The 19994-nt window shown below is 43.8% G+C and overlaps 1 protein-coding gene across 3 annotated transcripts in view; it reads left to right on the plus strand.

Annotated features, from left to right (window-relative positions):
• The window catches only part of ZNF407 (zinc finger protein 407), a 454887-nt gene that overhangs the window by 296311 nt on the left and 138582 nt on the right, over positions 1-19994 (plus strand). For all 3 annotated transcript variants that reach the window (XM_019423652.2, XM_019423653.2, XM_053902844.1), the window contains exon 8: positions 15206-15384. In XM_019423652.2, coding sequence (XP_019279197.2) covers positions 15206-15384 — 179 coding nt within the window. The remainder of the gene's footprint in view (positions 1-15205; positions 15385-19994) is intronic.

Consider the following 19994-nt stretch of genomic DNA (forward strand, 5'->3'; position numbering starts at 1 on the left):
GCTCTGACATAGAAGAGATTCAAAACAAGGATCCAGTTTTATTTTTAAGTTTTTTTTTGTTTTGTTTTTTGGGGGGTTTTTTTAGTTTAAAAGTGGAATATATGTTTGCTTTAGCTGTAAAAGCACAATCAAGGCACCATGATAAGTGAGTCAGTGTTGTAAAAGTAAAACGAATTTTGCCTTCACTCACATGAGCTATAGAAGGAGGAAGCTTTATTGTCCCTGGGAAAGTGATAAGGCAGAGTAATTGTATATTATACTGTCCCAGAACATCTGCCTGAAGACTGGTGGAACAATTCATCTATCATGGGCGATACAGCATGTTTTGTCTTTCCGCTTTAACCCGTCCCCACTGCTGGCCTGCGTGGAGGTTTTGATAGGGCCTGCGCCTGGGCCGGCGCTCACATTAATCAGTCCCCTTGTTCAACACTCCAGCTGACATAATTACAACCTGCGCACAGCAGTTATTCAAGCCGAGTCCTTGTCACTCGTGGTGCGAAACTACACAGCTCTGATCCCGGAGGGGATTGCCTTATCACACAGAACAAGGGCTCGCAGGAGTCGAAGAGAATAGAAATGGGAAAATGTCTTCCGGGAGTACTATATATTCCTTTAAAATAAGACATTTGAGAGACTTACAAGGGACAAAGGGAAGCATTGTGTGCAGAGACTGAAATGAACCGGTTATTATTTTTAAATGCATTACGTGGAGCATTTTGTAAAAATGGACGTAGATTATTAAAGAAATCCGGTGGCCCCGCGTCGTCAGTGACTATTTTGTATTAACTGTTTCTTCAAAAGTAATCATATATGTAACTTCAGAATTAGGAAAAGCTTTCAGTGCTCCTTGGTAAGACTCAGTCTAACAAAATGAATGACGTATTCACTTGAAATCTACTATCAAACAAATACACACTTAACTCAGAGAGCTTTGTAGGGAACAGAGTCAGAGCCAGGGAAGATTCTTTCAAAACACTTTCAAAGATGGGCAAGTTCATGGTTTCCTGTGACAGCGCAGTAAGGATCCTGGAAAGAGGGACCAGCAAAGAAACTTTCTGTCTTCTCTCTTGTCCCACCTCCTCTCCCTGATCCTGCCTTGGGTGGATTACTGGCCAGTTCCTCCAGTATGCCAGCTAGTGGGGGGGACGAAGTCTCCTTTTAGCCACTTGAGAATTCGTATTTAAATTTAGGGCAGCCCGCCCCCTCCCCGCCCCCAGCCCCACTAGACTACCAGAGCTGTTGGGCATGTGGCAATTTAGGAGATGGGGTCTGTAAACCACCTGATCAGCTGTACTCTTAGGCTCACACGCAGGAACTTGTTGGTGTTTTAAATCGAGTCTTTTTATTCTTCTCTTTAACATTATTACATTGTGCCAAGCAAAACCAAGCTCTGGCCTAGAGTATCAGAAGTAGTGTGGAGTGTTTTTGGTTCAGTGAAATTTTACTTATATCATCTTAAATTTGAAAAAGCTTTCAACTATAAACTTTCCAGTAAATTGTATGTATGTTTGTGTGTATAACGTGATTTGTAAAGTAGCCTTTTTTTTTTTTTAACAGGTGACTTATTTCAAGTGCCAGTATTTCGGGCCCCTTTGTGAACGTGTCTCTGTACTCTGTTTTGCCACCTTGGCCTGTCTCATAGTACGAGTCCGGTGATTGCGTGGACCTAGAAAGATGGCCAGGCCCCACTTTCCTGTTCTTCCTTAGTACACATCCTTTCTCTCAGAAGGCTTCTCATCCACATGCCTTTCCTGGTTTTACAGCATTTCACTTGGCCAAGCTTAGCTGGTGAACAAAAGGAAAGAGTAAAACGCTCCTGTGAGGAAATAAATGCCAAGAGATGAAGAGAGGGGTGGGGGCTGTGTTTTTCGAAGGTCCAGTACAAGCAGAGCCGCAGGACCACGCTGCAGAGAACGTCCGCCAGCCAGGCAGAAGATTAGTGGAAGGAGGTGGAACCATTTGTAGGGCTAATTTGACGTTTTGATTTTCGCAAATCACGATCTTCAAGCCGTATTGTTAGCTCAGCCAGGAAAATGTGTTTTTGTGGCCAAATAAGTTTGAGGAACATGCTCTACGGCGTTCCCCGTGTCCGCCCCTGTTAGACTCCTAATGAACAGCACATTGTAGTCTCACAGAGCACCTGCTGTAGAAGTTCCCTCCTTTCCTACCCGGCAACACAGCAGGTAATATTAAGGATTGAAACAGTTAATGAAACGTATTCTTTCTCTTTGATCTGAAGAAGAGTCAAGGAGAAATCAAGGTTCCTCAGGGCTTGCCCTTACTGGCGGGCCCTCCCCCCTCCGTATGACACGGAGGACAGACCAAGTCTGGCCGCACGTTTAGGTCTGTCTCCTTCTCACTTAACAGGGCATGTGAGGGGACTATTCTTGAGGTGTTAAATGCTAGCAAATAATTTGGGATTCTAACAGAGTTCAGTGTTGCTTCCTACCATTTTCTTCCTTGGGATTTTCATTGTTCTCCAGTAGAGTGGAAGGCGGGAAGGAGGTTGTTAGGTTTAAAGCCAACTCTTCCCCTTCCTGGTTGTAGATACCTTGAGCAGATTGAACGGAGAAGTGATGTAATTGGACATGACCGTGGGACCATGCACATTGAAGAGTGGGTGGAGGTTGTGCCTGCTCTTGGGAACACAAATAGCAGTGTTAGTGGGAGGCGAAAGTCTTTGCGTGACGGGCCTGGTGGCACAGGTGGTGCTGTGTCCTTACAGAAGTGTGCATGCAATCAGGTGAAATCAGTAGAGCATTTTGAGTAGTGTGGAAAGCGAGGTGATTTTAGGCCATTATCAATTAAAGATGCCACTGAAGGAGGGGGGAGGGTGCAGCAGTGGACAGGTGAGATTTTAAACGCTGTTCGGAGTTAAGTTTCATATCACGAAGCACAGCCTTGAGTTATGGCTATTGATATACGTGATTCCTCTGTCAAATTGTATTGTCTTTGAGGGCGGAAACAAAATGTTTCATCTTTATGTTTCTTTTTTTGTGTGAGGTAGGCACAAAATTAAATGTATGTTGAATACATTCATTTTGAAAATAATAAGTCAATACAGGTAAAAAACAGATTTTTCTTGTAACTGTACACGTTCCATATGAACTAAAGCAGTAATTGGGCATCCGTGACTTCTGTTCTGAAAGTGCCTTCCAGGGAGCGGGTCTGGAAGGCTGGCCTTGTTCCCATGGCTTCTAGACCAGCCCCCACTGTGCAGACATACGTACAGAGGCCCCCTGCGGGTCACATGTAGGCTGCTGCTGTGGCTGACGTTGGGCACCTTTCCCCACGAGCACGTGTTAGTGTCCTAGCTTTGCTCGGAACGTGGTTGTGAATACTGGGCAGGGTTATAACCTGGAACCCGCACATGTCTATCTGCTCAGGAGTAGTGCGAGATGGTCAGTAATGCATCAGCTTTCATCCATTTCTGTGCTAACCTACAGATTCTTTTTAATTTTTGTTAATGTTTATTTTATTTTTGAGACAGAGAGAGAGAGCATGCGCGCACAAGCAGGGGAGAGGTGCAGAGAGACAGGGAGACACAGAATCCAAAGCAGGCTCCAGGCTCTGAGCTGTCAGTACAGAGCCCGGCATGGGGCTCGAACTGATGAACAAGATCATGACCTGAGCCAAAGTTGGTGCTTAACTGACTGAGCCACCCAGGTGCCCCCAAATTCATTTTTCTTAGAACACGTGGCTCTGTTGTAGCGTCAGATGATGCACATCGCCTGATATCACATAGCAAATGCTAACATAATTATAACTGAGAAATAGGGAAAACGTACATGAATTCTTGTGGCCATAGCAATTGATTTCGAAGAATTGGGATTTATGAACAGCGGAAAGTCATGAATATAGGTGATCTGGTACGAATTATCCATAGAAACCACCAGTTAGTTAATGGGAAAAATGAAAAAGTTTGTAGAATTTAAAGCGAGGTGATTCAGAAACTATCCAATTAAAATTTGTAGGAAAAATTCAGGGCATTGTATTTCGTGATTACTTGTGATATCTATAAACTCTTTTTATCTTATCAAAAACCAACAACAAAGAGGCTTTGGATAATTTTGTAAGTAATTAAACATGCCATTATTTTTAAATATGTATTTTACTTAAATACCCATAAAACTTACCATTTTACGTTATTTTTACTGTTTCAACCCTGTCACTTGAAAAGTCAGCGTCTTGCTACTGCACCCCGTTTCCCTGAGATAACTACCTGTAAGCGTTCATATTTTGGTCCTGCTGGAGATAACCTACGTACTTTGCTGATTCCTCTCTTTCTTTGTTTATGCACAGCATCTGGCTGTTTTACCATATCCAAAAGTTAGCTCAATTACCCTGTTTTCCACTCTACCCCTCCTACTTCCCTGTTCTTATGATAATATTCTGTTTGGTAATCCAAGTGATTACCCTTATAACTTGACTTACCCTACTTAAATCTTTACATGATTCATCAGTTTGAAATGTCCTATGTAAATAGGAGAAACTTTGCATTTAGAGATTTCCATGTCCATTCTCAGCTTATGTCCGCGATACTGCTTATTGTTTATAACATTTACATTTGATACAATACTGCACAATCCACTTGTTTTTAAGATACATGCTCTGATCATATATGCTTTACATGAATAAAACTTAGAAGATACTCTCGTGAATCATCCAAGTAATCCAAAAATACGCTAAGCAAACATACAAGTTTCCTGACTTGGAAACTTTTCCGTAAAGATAATTACCATGAATAGTTTGCTGGCCATCCTTCTTCTACCCATTTCATGCATTTATATATCTATATGACTGTGTATATAGAATTTTAAAAAGCTGGAAGGAGCCATGTATGTGATTTTTCTGGGACTTGCCTTATTTTTGTTTTGACTTAACACTATGTCTTGGAAAATTTTCCATGGTGGGACATAAGGTCTGCCTCATTTTACTTGATGGCTTTTGTCCCAACAAATAAGGATGAATGATGGACAGCATACGCACTGGGCCTTTTTCAACAACACTCGCCGGGAAAAAGTCCCAGTGCAGTGTGTGGCCATGGTCCCTGCCCACATCCAGGCCTCCTGTACCCTGCGGCAACACTTGGAGTTCATGGTGTTGGACATTGGGCTGGGAGAGTCCTGGCCCTTTGGCTGTGGAGCTTCTCCGCTGCACCACTGGGCGAGTACCATTCTTCACGGGTGCGTGTTCAGGGCTGTGCTCGGGCAGTCCAGGCCTCTTGCCTTGTTCTGACACCACGAAGCAATGGTTGGGGAAGACCCTCTCTTTCACTGCAGTCAGGCTGTATCTGCCCAGTGCTCTACCAGGGTGAAGTTGGCTACCATGAAGCTCTGTGGGGGTACCGGTTCCTACTCTGGGCAGCACGCTCACAAGTTAACTTACCTGTCAGCCGTGTTGAATCCCACGGTGTGGATCACCGTCAAGTAATGATCCGTTCCTCTGCTAACAGATACCCACTTTAAATTTTTCCTAGTGTTTAGGTGTTATAAATAATGGCTTAACAATTCTCTTTGGGGCTAATTTCTAGAAATTGAATTCCTAAATCCAAGAGTGTGTGTGTGTGTGTGTGTGTGTGTGTGTGTGTGTGTGTGTGTGTATCTTAATTTTTTAGGCAATCCTCAAGTGTCTTCCAAAAGCCTTTGCCGACACGGTCACCAGTGATATTCGTCTCCCTTACCAACAACTAATGTTGCCAGTCTTCTTAAATTTTTCCCTTCTGTTACGTTAGGCTTTAATTTCTATTTCCTTAGCTACTAGAATCATTGATTATGTTTTAATGCTTACATAACCTTTTATAGATCCCCCATTATGGATTTCTTTTTTTTTTTAAATATGAAATTTATTTTCAAATTGGTTTCCATACAACACCCAGTGCTCATCCCAACAGGTGTCCTCATCAGTGCCCATCACCCACCCTCCCCTCCCTCCCACCCCCCATCTACCCTCAGTTTATTCTCAGTTTTTAAGAGTCTCTTATGGTTTGGCCGTCTCCCTCTCTAACTTTTTTTTTTTCCCCTTCCCCTCCTCCATGGTCTTCTGTTAAGTTTCTCAGGATCCACATAAGAGTGAAAACATATGGTATCTGTCTTTCTCTATATGACTTATTCCACTTAGCGTAACTCTCTCCATTTCCATCCACGTTGCTACAAAAGGCCATATTTCATTCTTTCTAATTGCCACGTAGTATTCCATGGTGTATATAAACCACAGTTTCTTTATCCATTCGTCAGTTGTTGGACATTTAGGCTATTCCCATAATTTGGCTATTGTTGAAAGTGCTGCTATAAACATTGGGGTACGAGTGCCCCTATGCATCAGCCCTCCTGTATCCCTTAGGTCAATTCTAGCAGTGCTCTTGCTGGGTTATATGGTGGATCTATTTTTAATTTTCTGAGGGACCTCCACACTGTTTTCCAGAGTGGCTGCACCAGTTTGCACTCCCACTAGCAGTGCCAGAGGGTTCCCGTTTCTGCACAACCTCACCAGCATCTACAGCCTCCTGATTTGTTAATTTTAGCCATTCTGACTGGCGTGAGGTGGTATCTGAGTGTGGTTTTGATTTGTATTTCCCTGATGAGGAGCAACGTTGAGCATCTTTTCATGTGCCTGTTGGCCATCTGGATGTCTTTAGAGAAGTGTCTATTCATGTTTTCTGCCCATTTCTTCACTGGATTATTTGTTTCCCAGGTGTGGAGTTTGGTGAGTTCTTTATAGATTTTGGATACTAGTCCTTTGTCTGATATGTCATTTGCAAATATCTTTTCCTGTTCTGTTGGTTGCCTTTTAGTTTTGTTGCTCTTCATTCAGTTTTTGAGATATTTATCTTTATTTCTTATTAATCATAGTTACTCATTTTGTAGTATTAAGCATTTGTTTTTATATATGTTGCATGTATTCTCTCCATTTCTTTGACTTGTTTTTTAACTTTATAATGTATTATGCCATGTAGCAGTTTTAACTTTTATGAAGAGTATTTTGCTGCATCTTTTTGTAGCATTTGGGTTTTAAAATTTAGGAATGCTCTTTCCAACCAAGATTATAAAAATATTTTCTGGTATTTTCTTCTAGCACTTTTATAATTTAGTTTGCTTATGTTAATCTTAAAATCCAAATGGCATTTATTTTTACACAGTTAAGGCCATAGAAATCTAATTTGTTTTTCCCCATACAGAAGGCAGTTGACTCAACACCATTTATTATAAAAAACCCATCATTTCCTTATTGATCCAAAATGACATCTTTATCCCTTATATACATGGATCTTTGTGCCTCCTATTCTGGTGATGTATTTGGTTTAACACTCCAAATGACATTCATTTGCTGAACATCATCGATAAAATGTTTCATTTTAGGCAAAGGAATATGAAAATCTTTATTCTTATAACTTCTCACCAATTTTAAATTTAAGCAGCACAAATGTTCTGCAGTCTAAACTTATCACGCTCTTTCCTTACGGGCCCTTCCGTGAGAACATAAGCAGTGGGGGACCGTGTACCTTGGGCCGTGTCACGGGCACTGTGAAGCGGTCCCTGAGCTTGTGCACTGGAGCACAGTCCTCCAAGCTGCAGTGGCTCGGTAGCTTTCTGTCCTCTCCCCCAGAGATCATCTTGTTTTGCTCAGACTGGTTTTTTGCCCAGTAAGTTTATAATTAAATACTACTGGTTAAAAAAATACATGATTAACTTCTTAAGTTTGATTTACATAAATACTTTCTTTGGATTTTTCCTTAGTCATTTTAAACTACTCTTACAAAGATATAGTAGAAACTCTTTCCACTGAAATTTTATTTTTTTTTATTTATTTTTTTTAACGTTTATTTATTTTTGAGACAGAGAGAGACAGAGCATGAATGGGGGAGGGGCAGAGAGAGAGGGAGACACAGAATCTGAAACAGGCTCCAGGCTCTGAGCGGTCAGCACAGAGCCCGACGCGGGGCTCGAACCCGCGGACCGCGAGATCGTGACCTGAGCTGAAGTCGGACACTTAACCGACTGAGCCACCCAGGCGCCCCTCCACTGAAATTTTAAATAAGTACTATAGTGCACAGTATTGATGCACTTGTTCCAATACATAAAACTTAACTACAGAGTAATTATTTTCAAGGATACGAGTTGAAAGACTATATTCCAAAGCAGGTGGAAGAAGAAATTTCACTTCTCAGTGTGTACACATATATACACTATATAACTATTTTGAGACTCTGCTTTTATTCAGATGAATTGAAATTACTTTTCATATACAGTAAGAAAATTGCTAATAATGACCCTGATAGTTGCAGCGTCTTGCGTTTAATAGAAAGGCTAGCAGCAGTAATAAAAAAAGAATTGAGTACCTACTGTGTTTTCTGAACACGTTTAATGTGATTTACTTTAATTCTCCTGACAGCCTTATGAGATACATATATTATTCCCATCAAACAAAGAGTTCTCCATGGTCAGGAAGTTTGGGAATCAAGGTGTTAAGCAAAACTGACATGTTTCTTCAAGTAGAACTTCCAGAATTTTTTATATCAGTTCACATATGTAACATGCCAGATTGTTACCAAAAGATTAGGACCATCATCAATTTCACACAAGAGAATTTGGGAGTCTTGAGGCGGTTGTATAGCTTCCCTGGGGAAACAGAAAACCCAGATTTATTTAGGATCTCCGTGTGCAGGCACTCTCCACACACTTCCGCACACGGCATCCGGGCCACTCTCTCTGTTTCGGCTTCTTTATCAGAAAGATCATATTATCAGTACATATTAGTAAATACATAGGAAATACTCAACTGCGTCAAGGCTATTAATTTATTACTGGCCCAGGTCTCTCCGGTTCTATATTAACTCAAGGTGTTTGCTACACCTGCTGAAGACCACAGCCTCATGACTGCCTCCATGATAGCCTGGCTGGCAAGCTGTGATCTAGGAGGCAAAAGGATGAGCGAGCTGTACCGGATGTGAGCCTGCTGCAGCCTGGCTTGGTGAAAAGGTTGGCACGTGCACAGACTGGCCAGCTCACCATAATCGAAAGTCCAGAATTTGCTTGGAACAAATAAAGGTATTAGCAAGATGGCATTTCAGGTCAGTGGGGGAAAGATGTACTATTCATGAATGGTACTGGCAGGTCCAGCGAGCAGTCTGGATCTACCCTGTGCACCACGCTCTAGATTGGTTTCGAAACGGATCTGGTACTTAATGTAAGGTCATGCAACTATACAGGTCCTAGAACAAATTTGGGACACTTCTTTTATAACTTCCAAATGAGGAAGTCAGAGAACACAGTTTAAAAACTTCTGCTTTTCCATAAGCAAAGTCAAAAGAAGAAAAGGGAAACTAAGGAAAAACTACTTGCAGCTTCTGTCCTAGGCAGTCAATCTCCTTAATGTATAAGAAAATGACTAATAACACTAAAAAAAAAAGGCAGATCAAAATATGAAAACATTGCATGAAAAAGAATACGTATGGCATTTCAATATTTGAAGGTGCTTAACCTCATTCATTATAAGAGAAATGTAAAGTAAAACCTAAAAAAGATGAAACTCCAGTGAGCTGCGGTTTTTTTCTCCTACCAAATTGGCAAAACTTGAACGTTTGGAAACACACTTCATTGGCAAGAATGTGCAGAAACAGGATCTCTCAAACGTTGCTGGTAGAAGTGTAAATTGCTACAACTTCTCTGGAGGGCAGTTTGGCAGAATTTGTCAAAATTATGAAACCATATGCCCACTGATGCTTGAAACACTTCCACTGGGCATCCTGAGATTCTCTTGGCATCCTGAGAAATCGAAAGTGTCTTATGAGATGATTCATTGCAACCTTGTTGATACGAGCAAGTGATTGGAAACAACCTAAATGCCCGTCCGTAGAGCATCACTGAAACAGAGTATGCTGTGTTCATAATGTGGAATACTGCATGGCCATTAGAAGAGAAAAAGAAGGCAGAGAAGAAAGGGAGCGAGTCGTAGGGAGGGTGGAAGGTAGCATCGGGCGGGGGGTGGGGGGCTCTCTCATGCTGGTGTGGAAGGACCCCAAGCTGTGTTGCTAGGTGAGGTAAGCAAGACGCGGACTTATGTTAGGGCAGCAAGTTTATATACCAGGAGGGTAGAGAGTATATCTGTGGCTTGAAAAAGTCGTTTTTAATTCTCCCAAAAGATGGCTCAGAAATTATAAACTGTATCTCCCTGGGGGAGAAGGAGTTATCAAGGCAGAGCGGGGCCGTGGTAGGAGGCAGACTTTTATTGTATATACCCATTGTTAGACTTTTTGTTTGCAATGGATGTTTGTTCCACAGCCTCACTGGTGCTTTTCATTTTAATAACCAAAATAACATACATCAAAAGAGGAAAAAATTCTGTAGAATTTTTTTCAAGCTTCCTTTTCCTTAGGTTAAATGTAACATAAATTTAACTTAATGTGTTTTTTGGGGGGGTTAATAGGTAGTGAGTTAGTAAGTCGTACTAAGAAATAATTTTGCAGAGATCTAGAAGCGCTTTTGATGTTCTGCTTATTATTTTGAAAAGCATTGCCTTCGAACTGAATAAAATATTTCCTTTGTAAGGTAATTTAAGAAGCCTTAAAATGCATTCCCATTTTGGTCGTTTTGCTGTTGCCCAGCTTGTATTTTACATAACACATCATACTTTAATGTCTTCACGGATGTATAGTAAGCTGCCTCAAGATTTTCATCATGTCATATTCCAAAATCTAAGTCTAAATTTCCTTATAACTTTCCCACTAACACGGTGCCTGCCGGTGGTGGTCCCAGCACTTCCTGCACGCGTCCTGAATCCCCGTACTGGTGGAACTGGGCTGAGTCCCTTTATCTGTCCTTTCTCTTGTACTAGCCTGTCTTGACTACAGTGACTTTTGAGCTGGCAAAGTGTGAGTCTTCCAACTTAGTTCTTTTTTGAGACTGTATTGACTCTTCTAGGCCCTGTGCATTTCTGTGTGAACTTTAGGATCGCATTTCGATTTCTGTAAAAAATCCAGCTGAGCTTTTGACAGGGAGTACATTAAATCTGTACAGCAGTTTGGGGAGTATTGCCATCTTAATAATATTAAGTCCTCCAATCTATGAACAAGGGACAAAAATAAGCTGTTTATCAGGGGTGTCAAAGTGAAGACATTATTCAGTCACTCACTTCTGATTATTGTATGCCCAGTGGCCTTAACTGCTGGAATGCCTGGCGATTTACATATGACACTATTAGAAATAATATCTTAGAACATCCTTCCTTCTCCCCTACGTCCCATCTTTGATTGGCCCCACTTCATTTTACCATTCTAATTACTACTCGTAAATTCTGTTTTGGGGAAGGATGATCATTTTCAGGCTGAGTAACATTCAGAATTACTTAGCAGAAGGTGTCTGGTCTCTATTGTTCACCAAATTTTGCGACATTACTCCATGTTCGTAGTATGAACGCAGAGTATTACTCACGCAACAGTATGTTATGTCGTGCTCTCAAGTGCAGGGATCAAGGTTTGTCCTTACTTACTGCAGGTATTGTGCTTTAAATGGTATTGACATAGTATGTCATAGCTTTTACTTCTTAGGCTTTGATTGGAGTAGTTTGATTTTGCAGATGGGAAAGGCTCATTTTTGTCCCAATATTTTATTTTATTTGTTTAGTGTTTATTCTGAGAGAGAGGGAGAGATTGGATCCCAAGTAGACTCCACAGTGTCAGTGCAGAGCCCGATGTGGGGTTCGATCCCACCAACTGTGACATCATGACCTGAGCCAAAATCAAGAGTCAGACACTCAGCTGACTGAGCCACCCAGGCTCCCCTGTCCCAGTATTTTAAAAAGTTTAATATTGCATAACATTAAATGCAGAAGAACAGATTTTGATTGCGTATAAATACCCTGTCATCCATGAAATGCATAAAATTGCATCTCTTACAGACAGACATTTCCTATTTTATTTTCTTGTGATCATGTATTTAATGTGTCTTACCTGATTGTATAAAGCATAAAATTATAAAAATACATATATAGATGTATTATGCATAAAACATATGAATGGTATATATAGTATAAATAAAGATATGTGTATCTGTAAATATATGTGCACGAAATAGTCCTTAATACATTATAAGGTATCAAGCTCCACACGACTTCTTGTTTTGTCTATTTTTAAATAAAAAGGCTTTCACCTTTTAAAATTCTCCCCTCCCCTCCTATGCTTGTTCATCATTAGTCTCCTGATTGTTACCTTTCGCACGCTCTTTAGGTCCTAAGAGGTGTTAGTTTATTTTTGCCCAAGATACACCCTTCCTAAAAACAAAATACTCTGTTTTCCATGTCATCTAAGACCTTCACTGAAGATGACGGTTCATTGCTTTAAACTCTCTTGTACCTAAGTATGCATTGTGTGTTGAAGTTGGTGGGTTTTGGTCATTCTCATTTCCTCACTTGATCAGGATTGTCTCAGATGATTCTTAATGCCTAGCTTTTTCCATAAGGAAGTAATGTAGGTGGCACCAAAGAGTGGGAAGTTCAAATAACAGTACTGACTAAGTACAGTGGGAGCTTTTTGTTCTCACTCCCTGGTGTGAGTAAACATTGGTGAATTGAGGGGGTGTCTGCGGTGCCATGGAAAACAAAGGGGAGGTCTGTAGAATTAAGGGAGTAATTTGGAACAGTTCACTCAGCTCATCAGGGAATCCAAAAAATGGTCCTTTTCCTTTTAATGATAAAAGTGGACATGTGTTTCATCCACCTTCAGATGTTTTCCTGTGTTACTTGTGTCCCCAGGATGTAGAGCTCTTAGCCCAAGGACATTTGTAGGATTGAGAGACTCCACAACCCCACCCTTTTCTTAGAACCTGTCTAGTATCTTTGATATGTAAATATATAAGGAAGGAGGTCTTAACCACTTTCTAGCTGCTGTGACCTTTGATAGTCAGCCCATCTCCTGATGGCCCCTTCCTTCTCTAGTAAAAAATCTCTAGGAGAATCTCTCACTGTCTCTGCCTCCAGGAGACCTGTGATACCCTCAAAGGAGCAGGTCAGTGAGAGCACAGGGAGCACATTCGGTATTTATTCATTCTTTACCGAATACTGTGATTATTAATTAGCTCTGGGGATTTATATAAACAGCAAGTTTGGTGATTCAGTAGTGGCAAGAAAGAGGTTAGCTGTATGTGCGTATTTTCACAAACTTACATTTAGTCTGATTTTAAGAGAAACTTAACATAAAGCTTGGCAGAGCCCTTGCCGAAGGCAAAGCTGAAAATAACGGAAAAATATCTGTTGTTCCAGTTTTTCTTATTTTTAAAGGTGTTTGCTGTTATTGTAAATATTTCTTATATGTTTGTTTATTTTTAGAGAGAGAGGAAGAGACAGAGTGTGAGCAGGGGAGGGGCAGAGAGAGAGGGAGAGAGAGAATCCCAAGCAGGCTCCGGGCTATCAGCCCAGAGCCCGATGCAGGGCTTGGTCCCATGAACCATGAGATCATGACCTGAGCCAAAATCAGGAGTCAGAGACTTAACCACCTGAGCCCCCATGGTGCCCCATAAATGTTTTTTAATGTAAATATTAATATACATTTAAAGTATATTTGGAAAACAGAAGTGGGCATTGCTGTATAGCTGCATTAACATTTTGAGGTGTTTCGAGTCTAGCTATAGAGGGATCTCTCCGATTCAGTCTTTCTGAATACACGCAGCTGGGCATGCGCAATTGATGACTTACTCTGCCAGGGGATGGGAGGGGGGCGGCCCAGCTCTTCCAGAGGAATACGTTGGATCCAGTTACAAGACTGTCGTGACAATGCAGGGGGACTGTTCATTCACGAGGACGGTGTTTGCATTTCTGCTTCATCTGCCCTCTCCAGGAAAGGATGTCCCTGTCCCGTTTGTGGAGTGCTCTTCCTAAGGCCATTGGCATGGACTGTGCCTCACTTTCATGGTTCTCTTCCATCCCCCCTCCTCGTGAGTGAATAGATAGTGTATTTTCCGGGTCTCTGCATTTCTAACGTCATCGGCTGCCTTTACCTGTGAGTGCTAACGCAGCTACTGGGAAGTTGGGAGGTCAGAACCCTCTTTGCATTCTTCACCCGTGTTTCCTAGGGTGCGTTCCCGAAAGCGAACGTGGCGGTGCCGTGGCTCATCCACGATGCACCTGTAACTCGGAAGCGTCAGGGCGGTGCACAGCCTTCACCGTCGCGTGGGCATCGTGACACGTGTTTGCCAGCTACCATCTTCCCGCCCTGCCGGTCACAGAACCTTCGCTTCACACAGCGTCCGGCAGGATTTTGTCCTTCAGCAATACCCTCAAGAAAAGCTGATAATCCTATCGCTCGATTTTCTTCTGCCACTTAATTTCGCTCTGCGGGAAACCTGAGGCCAGCCTCATACTTTTTTCTTTCGAGTTAGGCGTGGCCCGCCCCGACCTGCTTGAACTTGTGTGGCGCTCATTTTGTTACTGTTCTGACAAAGCAAGCGGCTGTGCATGTGTTCAGAAAGGGTCTAGGTGTGCCGTCTCTGATGCAAAGACGTGGAGAGGGATGAAGGAGCGAGTGGAAGAGTTTGCTTCAGGGAGCAGAGGCCAGCTCCCCGGTACCCAGGCACTTCAGGCCTCACCTTGCTGGGTTTGTCGGCAGACAGCGTGAAAGGAATCTCTCCCTGTTTTCAGGGCTGTTTGGCGTATGGCATCCAAGGCCCTCGCTGTATCTTTCAGCGATGGTCCGTGATGCTCAGAAACCTACATCAACATGGAGAACTCACAGGCACTTACCACACCGATGCTTCTCTGTCTCCAGACTGTTTTAGAGCCTGACTTCGAAGCGGCTCACTTGGTAGAACGTGAAAGCCAAAGCTTCTTTGTTTCTTTAATGCTCTAAATTCAGTGGAGGCAAGAGTGCTTCCCTTTGTACCTTTCCTCCCTCCTCAAAGGTGTGCTCTCAGGGTGAAGGAAGCTCCTTCAGTGCCCTCAAGTGGCACCAGAATAATTTGAGATGAAAATCGTAGAACCTGAGAGTTTGTGCTTCCAGTTGTGCATAGAATTAAGGTAAAAGGCCAACTTAAAAATCAGCACCAAGGTCCCAAAAACTGCCAGCCCCATGGGATTAATGAATTGCACGAGTCCAAATTCGCGTCTGAGTCCAGCACTTGGACTAGTGCCTGGTAAGGCCTACATGCGTGCTCTGGCCGCTGTCCGTGTTTGTGGTGCTCGACCTTAACTCGGTTTACTTTCCTTTCTTATTTGCTAGGTCCAACTGTGCTGAAAATATCCGCAAACACATTCTACACACCGGCAAACACGAGGGGGTCAAGATGTACAACTGCCCCAAGTGTGACTACGGGACGAACGTGCCCGTGGAGTTCCGGAACCACTTGAAAGAGCAGCACCCGGACATCGAAAACCCGGACCTGGCTTACTTGCATGCTGGTAAGGGGCTCGGGGCCTTAAAGTAGTTGGCGTTTCTAGGAGGGTTTCATTCCGCTTATGAAAACAGAAGGCTTTCGGTCCCTTCATGTCATTTACTTTAATGTGGTGGAGTGTGTGACCGCGTCTGCTTCGAGACTACGAAGGGCGCCTTCCAGGCTCCTCCCACTCGACCAGGGAAACGGGTCTTTTGCGTTCTGTGTCAGCAGGAGCAGATGTGACAGAGTAACCACCACCCCGCCCCTGCCCCGGAGGGTAAAGTTACAACCACAAATAGCCGACAGGCAGTGAAACGTTTGCAACGGTAGTTGTTTGAACTTCATGTTCCGACCGATGGGTAACATTTTTAACTTTTTTCAAATCATGTTTGTGAATTGAAATGTTACGCCCTGTCCCTGTGTACCGCTGTCTCATGAGGAGTACCTGGAGAGGGATGTGACCGAGGACGGTGAGTTGAGCGACTTGGCACGGGGTACCATGGTGTCGCTCACTCCCCAGAAGTTAGGAGGGCCTTGTCCACGGTGTGAGGGCCGTGTTGGTGGCGGCAGAGGTGGCTGCTGAATGCTGTAGCCTCCTTGGATTGGAAGTCGGGTAGCCCCCTCTGCGGGGGTCAGGGGCATGGCAGCAGCTGCTGGGGTAAGCAGGACCGTTCCTATGTGTAACCCAGCGTTTTGACAAGCAAGAATGCCTCCCTTGAGTGCTGAATCCTTACTGTGCGGAACAGCAGTGTGATGGACGAGAGTATGAGTACCTGCTTGAGGAAGTGCTTGCCCGAAGGAAATTTAGAGTAAGTTCTGAGATGTAGCCCAAGCGGTGCTGTATTTAAATAGTAGCAGTTGATACAGCGGGTGTTTTAGGCAGACGCTTTGGGATCAGTTGGAGACAAATGCAAACTCTGTCTACGCCTTTCCTTCCCGGCCCCGTGACCTCGGGCAGGCCCGCTCCGTCTTGCGTCAGCTGTCTCGTGTGTAAATCTACACGGTGGTAAAGAAGTTAAACAGCTAACGGCTAAGAAGCTCTTAGCTCGGTACCTTTCGTACCTGACCAGCAAGAGCCGCGCAGAGGGGGCGGTGGGTCACAGAGGTAACGCTGGAGATGTGACAGAGCGTTTGAAAGTTGTGGCAAACCCTGCCCAAAGTGCAAAAGTCATGGGAAACCCTGCCCGTTTGCAAAACGCGTAAACCGTCTTTGCTCAGGCAACACGTACGTGGAAAGAAACAGAACTTAATGAGTTATTTGATGGATAATATTCTTATTGATCGATTATTAATACATTTGACAACGTCTGCATATAAGGTCTTGTGTTTTCTGCTGCTGTGTTCTTTCGATTCGTGTTTGCTATGATTGGCCTTTTAAGGTAATGGTAGAACGTCTTATTTTTTCTCTGTGTTGTATCCAGGGTTGTTTTTGAAAAACAGAAACACAGGTCAGTATTCCTCACATTTTGGTGAGATTGTTACTGAAAAGGTTTCAGACTGGACAGTTTAAAGCTTTAGTCACAAAAACAGATGAAGTCAAATTGAAGTATCTTCTGGCCTTCATCACCTAAGGATTCTTCCCTCAGATGAGCCCTGACCATACAGCTGCCAGAAGAACTGCCTGTGGACGGAGGTACTTCAGGAGATGGCCAAGCAAAGTGACCTCCGCTGATATCGGGCCATCAACAAAGTACCATTTTTGTTAAAGTTTATTTATTTATTTTGAGAGAGACAGTGACTGCACAAGTGAGGGAGGGGCGAAGAGAGAGAGGATCCCAAGCAGGCTCCGTGCTGTCAGCTCAGAGCCCAACACGGGGCTCGAACTCGTGAAACCGTGAGATCATGACCTGAGCTCCTCTCAGCGGAGCCCCCCAGACGCCCCAGCAAAGTACCTACTTTCAAGGTAGTACTGTGCCTTCTTCTCAAGGCGCGATATCAGTGTCTCCCGTCTCTCGCTGCGCCGGCTAGACATTGAAAACCGGGTTATTTCCCTAAAAGAAAGTATTTCTAACTTGCCGATGAACACCAGGGAGAGGGGAGGAAGCTGACTGCAGAGCAGAGACACGCGTTCCTTCCGTTCTGTGCAGAAAGGACGGGCCGGTGCCGCAGAAGCAACACCGTGTGTGCCTTGGAGAGGTGTTCTGAAATACTGCTAGTGTAAAACGAGCTTCCAGAACCATTATTCTAGTTCCCGTGTGTGTGTGTGATGCTCATGCGGGTGTAATCCTAGTTTGTGGTCTGTATCCATAATTCTGTTAGAAACCGTTTTCTAGGCAAGTCCCAGTTGCTCGCAAACCAGACCCACGGGGGCCGGTACGGGGAGCCGGTTGCCGGTCCCTCCCGTGCGTGGCCACCGTCTCTTTGGTGGTACTTTTGCTTTGGCAGACGTCGCTCGGTTACGAGAAAACCTCAAAAAGCTAGACTTTTGTCGACTGGCTTTTTAACCGTGTAATTGTCAACCACCTGCGGTACGTCTGGGGATGCGCCAAGGGAGCCCTCCTCAGGGTCAGGAAGATGCCGCTCCGCATTCCGTGCCGTGTGGCGGTGGGACTGGGCACCGTGGCTGGTGAGGCCCCGGCGGGCGGTGGGCACCGTCGAGGTCCCGCGGCGGCGTCACGGTCCTCCGAGAGAGCGGCCGACGGCCCGGTCCGGGGGGACACCACCGGCCGTGCGGTGCGCCGTCTGCGCCGTTCCTGTGCCGAGAATCTTGCAGGCCAGCGTTCAGGGGAGCATAGGACACGGTTCTCTTAATAAAAGGCTGGCTTTGAAACCACCCCAAGATCACGTGGTCCTCACTCGGCTCTCCCACGTGTATCAACCAGCTAAAGACCGTCAGAAGGGACGCACTGAGCCTTAGCCGCAGAAAAGATTGTACCCGGCGTCATTTGGGATAGTGTAAACTTCAGTGGAGACCATATTTAGAAATGCACATGTGGAAGTAAGGCACCTGGTTGCTCTGTGGGATCCAGTGCTGCGGAAAGAGGCTTTCCCGTCCCGTGATCGTGTGCTTCCCCGGCTTCGTGTACATTGCGAGGTAGCTGCAGTTATTGGTGACGAAGTCAGCCGGAGCCCCCCGGAGACCGGTTCGCGTCCTGCTGTGCCAGTCTGCAAGGCTGGGCCGGTCTCCGGACGTCTCCAGGCTTCAGATTCCTCATCAGCAAAGTCAGGAGCGATCTGCGTTTGCGTCTGTAGGGCAGGCCTGTAGGGCAGGACAGATTTGAACGCCAGTCCCCATCCCCTTGTTGAACGACTTTGAAAATGCTGTTTCAATTCTGTGGGTCTCAGTTTCCCCCTCTGTGAGATGAGGACAGTGACGGCTGCGACACAGTTTTCTTATGATCTAAAACCGGTGACAGGCGAGCTACACGCAGACATCGCAACACTTGGCGTCCGTGGCTGTTCAGTTTTCTTCTCCGTTGACTCTGGTGATGAGTCATTTTGTCTTTTCTCTCAATTATTTTGGGGAACTGGGAGAACGATTCTGGTATCATTTCTCATGTCACGGTCCAGAGAATTAAAGGCTCCATGTGAGCGTTAATTTTGGTTATAGCTTTGTTTGAAAAGCAGGTACAAGTGGTTATTTTTAAAATAAAGGTTGATTATTTACATACATATTATTTGATTTCCAGGCCCTTGGGGATTTTTCTAGTCTTCTGTTTGTTAACTATGGAAATAGTAATGTAAATGGACTTCTGGGTTCTGGCTACTGTGCTTATACAACATAATACTGAATTATTTCAGTGCTTTGAAATTTACTTATGCTTTCTTTAAGTCCACAATTTGGTGAGTTTTGGTAAATGTTTGAGACGTACTAGAATGGAATGTAAATAATGGAGCTGCTTGGTGCTGTATTCTGTGCTCCCTTGTACATCACTTTGAGTTTTTTCACCGTTCAGACTATCTATATTCTTATATTTTTTATGCTACCTCTGTCAGCTGTGGTAAAGTTGCGTCCTATGATTGTAGATTTATCCATTTTTTTTACATTCTCTTACTTTTGGTTTTACGTATTTTGAAGGTCTATCACTGGCTACTCAGAACTTTAAGATTGTTTTATACACTTACCCAGGTATCATAAAGAAAATACATGTATTCCCTTGTAATTAAGAAATGCTCCTTTTTATCTATAGTAATGCTTCTTGCCATCATTCTGTGTTTCCTGTTAGTGTAGCTACATCACCTTCTTTATAAGCAGCATATAGCTGCATTTGGATTTTTACCTGCTGGGGCAGTTTTAATCTTTTTACTGGAAATAGTCATTTACTCTAGTATTTATACTTTATATCATTATTGATACCTTCATCATAGTCAAAACCTGAAACTAGCCAATGTCCATCTAGTAGAATGTGTAATAGGGTCTGTGTTCACCTACTGGGACCCTCTGTAGCAGGGAGGACGTACAGAGTAGGAGAAAGGAACAGCATGGATAAATCTCTCAGTCACAGTATTGTATGAACTAAGCCAGACACAGAAGAGTGGATTCTTTGCAGTCCTCTTCTTATGAAATACACAACCAGCCACAACTAATCTGTGCTGTTAGGAACCAGGGTATGTTCCCCCTCGGGGGCAGCAGTCACTGGGATGAGGAACAGTCACTCTATCCCATCCAGAATAGTGATACTCTTGTTTCTCACT

The sequence above is a fragment of the Panthera pardus genome, unplaced genomic scaffold (assembly GCF_024362965.1).
Source record: "Panthera pardus isolate Hobbes unplaced genomic scaffold, ASM2436296v1 HiC_scaffold_15, whole genome shotgun sequence".
Classification (NCBI taxonomy): Eukaryota; Metazoa; Chordata; class Mammalia; order Carnivora; family Felidae; genus Panthera; species Panthera pardus.